The 8515-nt window shown below is 30.5% G+C and overlaps 1 protein-coding gene across 3 annotated transcripts in view; it reads right to left on the bottom strand.

Annotated features, from left to right (window-relative positions):
• Positions 1 to 398: 398 nt before the first annotated feature.
• The window catches only part of LOC114335966 (UDP-glycosyltransferase UGT5-like), a 60667-nt gene continuing 52550 nt past the window's right edge, over positions 399 to 8515 (bottom strand). For all 3 annotated transcript variants that reach the window (XM_028286265.1, XM_050653581.1, XM_050653686.1), the window contains 2 exons: positions 933 to 1152; positions 399 to 696 (listed from right to left, as the gene is read on the bottom strand). In XM_028286265.1, the coding sequence (XP_028142066.1) occupies positions 405 to 696; positions 933 to 1152 (512 nt within the window). In that variant the 3' untranslated portion in view covers positions 399 to 404. The remainder of the gene's footprint in view (positions 697 to 932; positions 1153 to 8515) is intronic.

Genomic DNA, 8515 nt, shown 5'->3' with positions numbered 1-8515 from the left:
GAAGTGTAAATTCCAAATTATCTTATACCTGTACATGTACATACAGAGAGGTTCAAAATTATGGAATAAATGCATTTTTTCGAGAATAGAACACTTTGGCAAAAAATCCCGAGGTCTATTTATATTTTTAAATTTTGATTTTTTGACATATTTATCAAACCAATGAAGTCATCCATCTGGCCGTAATGACGCAATCGATGATTTTTTTTGAGAATAGGTGTCGTGTGCTAGCTCATTTGAAAGGTTATTCTGGGTTTTAGATATATTTATTTTCAAACAGCACATGCTTTTCCTGAAAATGTATAGAGAAGCATTAATATACGACCACAAAGAAGTTTTTAACAAAAAACTCAAAGGTACCAAAAGTTGAGTATAAACATAATGATACACTAAACAAGTTCTATTTAACTGGATTTTATTTTGTATGTTTTTTTACCCTGATAACTGAATAACATTTCTTTAAAATTAAAAGGGACTATTATGGTTACTACTAAAAATATAAACGCAATAAAGAGCAAGGATAATTGAACATCTAGCGAGGACTGTACGAATAGAGATAGATCTCTTGATTCTGGATTTAAGTGATGCGTTCCATTGTGCCTCATTGCGTACTCTATCCAGAAAATAGAGCGCTCAAGGGGTGTTTCTTTCTGGTCTCGAACTATCCTGGACAGTTTTTGTATATTTTTGCGGTACCTAAAACAGCACAAAAGAAATGGTGTTGTGAGCTAAGTTAAAAAAAAATAAGGATTATTCGTAAAAATTTAGGTGTGATAGATGCACAGTGTGTATGTAAACATTTATAACAAGCAGAAATTTAGTTGTGTGTAAGTAAGAAGGGGTTATGGGGATCCTAAGGATTCTAGGAAGTAGGAAATATGAGATCTACTAGTAATATATTTGTAAAACTTAAAAATATAATAATATCTTACTCTGGATTATTTAGCACATCATAAATAGCGTCAAAAAAGCTTTGCTCAGTGATTGTTTTAAAATCTACTACAGTGGCCCATCTTTGCACTCTCATTTGTTCAGCTAGTAGATGTTGGTCAACAATAAATGGTACAGCTACTATAGGTACTCCACGATAAACTGCTTCATTTGTACTAAGAGCACCGCAGTGGCTAATAAATAGTTTTGTTTTTGGATGCGCTGAAATTAATATCATTTTTGTATTATGGAGGTAGGCGCAAAATCTTGGTCCAATGCTATTTAAATGCACTAATTTTTTTTAATCCTGAGAAAACTAGTAATTTTTTTTTAAAAATTAATTTAAAAGCAGAATGAAAATTTACATTATTACCGAGGGTCGAAAGTTCCCGAAAAGTTCTATGTTTATTTTAATAAGTTACAGGGGTTTAAAAAAGAAGAAAAAATTTAGTGTGATTTCTAATTTCAAACATTTCATTCAAAAAATTTTTTTTACTCTAAGGTACTTTCGGGCCTCGGTAATCCTGTAATCTTTCATTCTGCATTTTGATTTTTAAAAAATATTTATTATTTTTCAAAGGATTCGAAAATAATGAATGCATTTAAACAGCATGGTACCAAGGTTTTGAGCCTACTCCACAATAATGAAATGGCTACTCTACTATACAGGGTGTTCGGTAAATAAATGGGCCATAGCTTAACCTCAGGTTCCTGAGGTTAAAATAGGCCGATTTAAGCTAACTAACCTTAGTACAAAGTTTATAATAACCGAGATACAGGGTGTCAAAGTTAAACTTTTTTTTTATTTATTATTGAATATTTCCTGACAGGTATGAGATAACAACATGAAATTTGGTATGTGGGGGTTTTTTCGGTCGAGAAAACTAAATTCCCTGCCAAAAATGATGTATTGCCCAGAGGGCGCCACATACACCTTTCACACTAATTTATTACGTTCAATTTTTTTATCCCTCACTCAGTATAATTTTGACATTAAAATTTTTATTCTTCTATTAGTTTTACTTCAAAAAGGTATACTTCTTTCATCTCCCTAAACTGAACCGTTTTCGAGATAAACGCATTTTAAATCTGCGATACACCATCATTTTTAGCATAATCTCATTGTAGTTACACCCGAAAAATAACTTAAACCATAAAATTATCCAAAAATGTATCGCAAATTTTTTCAAATGGAATTTGCGATGCAATGACATAAATTTGAGAACTGGCACAATTAATATGGTTTTAAGTTAATTTTCGGGTGGAACTACAATGATATCCTAAAAATGATGGTGTATCGCAGATTTAAAATGCGTTTATCTCGAAAACGGTTGAGTTTAAGGAGATCAAAGAAGTATACCTTTTTTAAGTAAAACTAATAACAGAATAAAAATTTTATTGTCAAAATTATAGAGAGTGAGGGATAAAAAAAATTGAACGTAATAAATAAGTGCCGAAACGCGTATGTGGCGCCCTCTGGGCAATACAGAATTTTTGGTAGGGAATTTAGTTTTCTCGACCCAAAAAACCCCCACATACCAAATTACATGTTGTTATCTCATACCTGTCAGGAAGCATTCAATAATAAATAAAAAAAGTTTAACTTTGACATCCTGTATCTCGGTTATTATCAACTTCGTATTAAGGTAAGTTAGCTTAAATCGGCCTATTTTAACCTCAGGAACCTGAGCTTAAGCTATGGCCCATTCTTTGCCAAACACCCTGTGTATTTACAATACCCTTTATACTACGCTGTGTACTTTTTATGCAGACATTGGTCAACAGCTGAATAGACTAAATATTATTATTTAATATACAGTATATCTCACCGGAGGGACCGCAGATGTTCGGATACAATTAGCGTCTCTTTGCAAAGACAATGACGTCGACTTTGCAAAATAACAAGACACTTACTCAACACACACACTACACAAGACACTAGGTACCTAACTGTTCAAAATTACCGTACCTACCATGCCAATGGCCATTAGTTGTCGAGGCCTTAGCTAAATAAAAAAAAATATACAGTATAGTGCAAATGAAAGGAATAAATTCTTTATTTCGGAAACCAGCGACTTTAAGGAAAAATCCCGAAACAGGTCGATTTCTATTTTTAAATTATGATATTCTGGCATATATGTCATTCTAGTGACGTCATCCATCTGGGTGTGATGACGTAATCGATGATTTTATATTTTATTGCTGTCAGAAATCGGACAAAAATGTTTATATCACAAATAAACATTGCTTTTCGCTTAAATTAAATGTTAAAACTTCCAAAAGGAAGGTGGCTGGCAGGAGCTGGCTGGAGCATTGAATTTAATCGAAAAGCAGTGTTAATTTCAGAAATAAGCATTTGTTTCTGGTTTCGGGCAACAGTTAAATATATTTTGAGTTAAATAAATTACAGGCATTCTTCTTTTTTTTTTCGTCCAATAAATGAATTAGAATTTTTATTTTATGACCCCGTGCAAATAATTATGTGAATGTTTATATTACGCAATAGAAACTTGAACGATCTTTCAAATGAGCTAGCAGACGACCCCTACTCCTATTTAAAATAATCATCGATTACGTCATTACGCCCAGACGGATGACGTCACTAGTATGACATATATGCCAAAATATCATAATTTAAAAATCAAAATCGACCTGTTTCGGGATTTTTCCTTAAAGTCGTCGGTTTACGAATTAACGAATTTATTCCTTTCATTTGCACCATACTGTATATAACAAGCTCAAATCACTTTATCAATATTAATAGCGATCACATAACGAATTAAATTAAAACAAACCGCTGCATAAAGTAGATCAATACAGTATTACTAAAACTATTTAAAGCTGCACTTCAGGACCAGGACATTTTGAACTCGATGGGATGGAGAAAGCGGGACATTTCTGTGAACGTAAAATATTTAAATCACCGTGTATACCCTAATGATGTAGTTATCGCATTGCCTGACTGGGAAGAGTGCAGGGAACCGTCGTAAAACACGTAGATGAAATATAGATATCTCTTCCCCCTCCCTCCCTCTCCCCCTCTCTCTCCTATGGCTCTACTGCCCAAGTCGGGCCCAGGCCTTCCCCAGCATCAGCCTCCAGATATCTCTGTCCCTGGCCGCCTTCGTTCAGTTTTCCACCCTCAATATCTCTAGCATCGGTTCTCAGTGGCCCTTTAGTCCAGGGCGGATCTGTTTTGAGATGGACGTTGAGAGGTGACTCAAATTTTTTTGCAGAAATTGCTTGAAAATAAATCAAATAATAATATTTGGGTTATCCTCCCTCTCAAAAAGGTCCGGAACATTGTTTAAATAATCAAAATGTCAAGAATTGGAGGAAAAATTCGACTTTTTCCTTCGTTTTTTGATTATAACTTTAAAAGTATTCATTTCCGAGAAAAGTTGTACTGACATCAAAGTTGCGTAATTTAATTTACTACAACATAGAATTGGTTAAAACTTTAAAAAAATAGTCACCCTAGTTGCAAAATAGCAATAATTGAGATAAAACCATACAAAAACAAGTATTCGCATTTTACGTTTTTCAACCATTTATGCTATACTTAGGACCTTCATACTTAACCCAGAAAAACTTTATGATACAGTAAAACAATACTGTAAATTTCATTAAGATCGGTTCAATAGATTTTGCAAAATAAATTTTGCAATACAGCTTTCGCAAAAAAAATTCATTTTTTCAAAATGTTACAGGACTGAAAATAAAGCAGATAGCAAGTTGATTTTTTTTTTGCTTATAGAAGTGTACTGTATCTTTCATTTGCAATTTTCAAAATTAAAATCGATTAATTACCACGGCGTCAGAAAATTTTTGAAATAAACAATAATTTTTGGTGCTACGCGCAGGACAGCGGTGTTCGATTCACACAGGTTGATTTCCACCAAAATTTCTTTTAATCTTTATCTAATATATTATTTTCTTACTCTATATTTTGTTTTATTTTAATTTTTTAATTCCACAAAAATCAAACTAATTTTATTATTGTTTGTGAAATATTGTTTAAACAATTGCATATGTTTAAAAATAATAAACTTTTATTATTTAAGTTAAAATATATGAACAAAGAAAGTTTTTGCTAATAAAAGTGTTATTTCAAAGGATAGAGTAATCATTATCAAAGGTCATTGGAATGCCCAATCATAGCAACCTATCCGCTGTCCTGCGCGTAGCACCAATAATTAATGTTTATTTAAAAAAATCCCTGACGCCGTGGTGTTAGGCGATTTTAATTTTGCAAAATTGAAAATGAAAGGTACAGTGCACTTCTATATGCAAAAAAATTTTCAACTTGCTATCTGCTTTATTTTCAGTCCTGTAACATTTTGAAAAAATGCATTTTTTTTACGAAAGCTGGATTGCAAAATTTATTTTGCAAAATCTATTGAACCGATCTTAATGAAATTTACAGTATTGTTTTACTGTATCATAAAATTTTTCAGGGTGAAATATGAAGGCCCTAAGTGTAGCATAAATGGTTAAAAAACGTAAAATGCGAATACTTGTTTTTGTATGTTTTTTTCACAATTATTGCTATTTTGCAACAAGGGTGACTATTTCTTAAATTTTTAACCAATTCTATATTGTAGGAAATTTAATTACGCAACTTTTATGTCAGTACAACTTTTCTCGGAAATGAATACTTTTAAAGTTATAATCAAAAAACCAAGAAAAAAATCGAATTTTTCCTTAATTTTTTGACATTTTGATTATTTAAACAATGTTCCGGACCTTTTTGAGAGGGAGGATAACTCAAATATTATTATTTGAGTTATTTTCAAGCAATTTCTGCAAAAAAATTTGAGCCACCTCTCAACGTCCAAATGTACTAATATTTTTACAGATGCGCCCTGGTCTACTTCCTTGATCTTCCTACTAGCCGACGTCCCACCATAGTTCTACTAGGTGTTCTGTCATTGTCCATTCTTATGAGGTGACCTGTCCATCACAATCTTCATATTCTGGCATAATTTGCTATAGAGGGTTCTTTGTAATATTGGTATAACTCGTGGTTGAACCTTATTCTCCATACACCATTGCCGCAAATGGGTCCCAGTATCCTCGTTAAAATTATGTTTCCTCTGAAATTAGAAACGTAGGTGCATATATAAATATAGGTCAAAGTGTAAAACTAAATTTAAAAAAAAAAGTCAACGGAAATAAGTAGGAGAGCAGTAATGTGATGGACTGCCTTTAAAGAGCTATCTTATGTATTGAAAAATATAAAAATATCTCAGAAACTTCAAGGCAAAGTATTCAATTAAAATATGGAGCTTATACAGTAGGGGAGTGCAATTAGAACGAAAATATGCATTGTTTCGGAAAAATTCAAACAAGCTTATATTTTTCCAAAACATTTATTGTTAGTTTGTATACATGTTAAAGTAAAAAGTTCTACTCGCAGATTTGGCCGCTAATTGTTTATTAATTGTTTAAACAATAACAATTGTTTTGTATAAATAATTTTAAAAATATTGATACATTCATTATTTTACTTTGACCAAATATGTTTCTATTTTGTTTTTGATTATGCTGAATCCGAATATGGCATTGCAATTTGAAAATTCTTATACAGAAGCTCCTATACAGTGTGTCTGCGTAGCTAGGAACCACATGGAAAACTTTTTTATAATCAATTTTGCGAAAAAAAATTATTCTTAATAAAATGCTATGGATAGTCAAAATCTAAAACTCAACCATCAGATATCAAATTTTATCAATTTTATACGGGTTATGTCAAAAATATGAATTTCGTTAAGGAGTGAAGTACCTGTTTATTGCAGAATATCAAAAAATGCTATTATGAAAAGTTGTTTGAAATTAGAAACTATATCTAAATATACAATTACATCATTCTAATCAAAAAAAAAATTCAATTTTTTCTCAAATTACGGATACTCATCATCATTTTATTACAATTATGATAACTATTTTATTATCACCTTTACGAAAAAAAGTTATTCTTCATAAAATGCTCTCTCTGGTCTTAAATCTAAGATACAATCATCAGATATCAAACTTTTTTAATTTTATACGAGTTATGTAAAAAATATGAATTTTTCTTAAGACTTAAGTGCCTTTATTATTCACTATATTTTAATTAGAAAGATGTAATTGAACACTAAAACAACTTTTTTAATTCCAAACAACTGTTTTTAATAACAATTTTCTATATTGTGAAACGTAAAGGTACTTTACTCTTGAGTGAAATTCATATTTTTTGACATACCTCGTGTAACATCAATTAAATTTGATATTTGATGATTGCATCTTAGATTATACAATACGCTGCAGAGTATTTTATAAAGAATTACTTTTTTTCGTAAAACTTATCATAAAAAAGTTATCAATAGGTCCCAAGTTACGCAGACATACTGTATAACAGCTAAAAAAAATGTTTTTGCTGAACATTGATTATTGTTGACGCTTATTATTAAATGTATTTTAGGGAAAGTTTTACAGAAAAAAGTTTTGATCACGTTGTATAAACATTGTTTTAGCTGGTAATTTTCGGTTTTTGTATTACATTTTTGTTATCTTTCTTAATTTTCTTAAAAAGAATTTTCTCTTAAAAGAAATAGTTTATTTTACATCTAAAGTAAGATAATTCAGTGCATTTTAAAGACTACATCATTAGCTTTAAAAAATCACTTATAAATCTGTAATAGATTTGTTCAAACTGGAGTAATACCGTCTTAAAATGGTGGTAATTCTATAAAACTACGAAGATTTTAAAAATTACAATTTGTGAGACGTTCATTTGAATTACATTTTTGAGATTTTTTTAATGGAACATCATTTAGTAAGATGCTTGAAAGGTAAGTTGTGCAAAATTTAAAGATTTATAGGAAAAATTGTATTAGTTACACATTTTTAAATCATTTTTAATCAAAATTAATGTAAGGCTCATTTTCCGTCCACACCGTACTTATGCCCATAGATTTTATTTCTTTCTATTGTAACCATAAGCTAGCCTAATTATTCTTCTTTCATGCTTAATTTGTAAAATTTTATTTGATCAATTAGTTAAAGAATTACATTAAAATAACTCAACCGTGCACTTCGCCGTACGTTAGTTTACAGTGCGCCAATGTTTGTGAGAAAGGTGACTTTAGCGTTATAAATAAAAAATTATAGAAGATACAGATCTAATTGTAGAAAATTCTTTATATAAGTTTTTTTTGTAAAATTTTCTGAATTTTTCAGTGGTCAAGTCAGTTTTTTTCTAAAATTTATATTTTCTGATTTATTTAAAAAAACATCTAATTTCGTAGTTCATTTGTTTAATAAAAAATGAAGCACCCACTTCTCGAGAAGAACTTTTTGATATGTTGTTTATTAAACATTTCTTAATGAAATTACAAAAAGTTCTATCTTGTTTGATTTTTTCCGAAGTGAAAATATATATGCACTCCCCTACAGGAACAGTAACTAAAACAAATTTGGAGTAGATGAGGAAAACTAAAAGATCCATGGAACGACAAATGCTGGGCATTTCACTTTAAAAATATCAAACTAAATATTTATTAATTTGAGAAGGAAGAAAACTAAAAGATGTTATTGGACAAGC

The sequence above is a fragment of the Diabrotica virgifera genome, chromosome 1 (assembly GCF_917563875.1).
Source record: "Diabrotica virgifera virgifera chromosome 1, PGI_DIABVI_V3a".
NCBI lineage: Eukaryota > Metazoa > Arthropoda > Insecta > Coleoptera > Chrysomelidae > Diabrotica > Diabrotica virgifera.
Note: the sequence above shows the minus strand (reverse complement) of the source record. Positions and strands in the feature narration are given on the sequence as shown.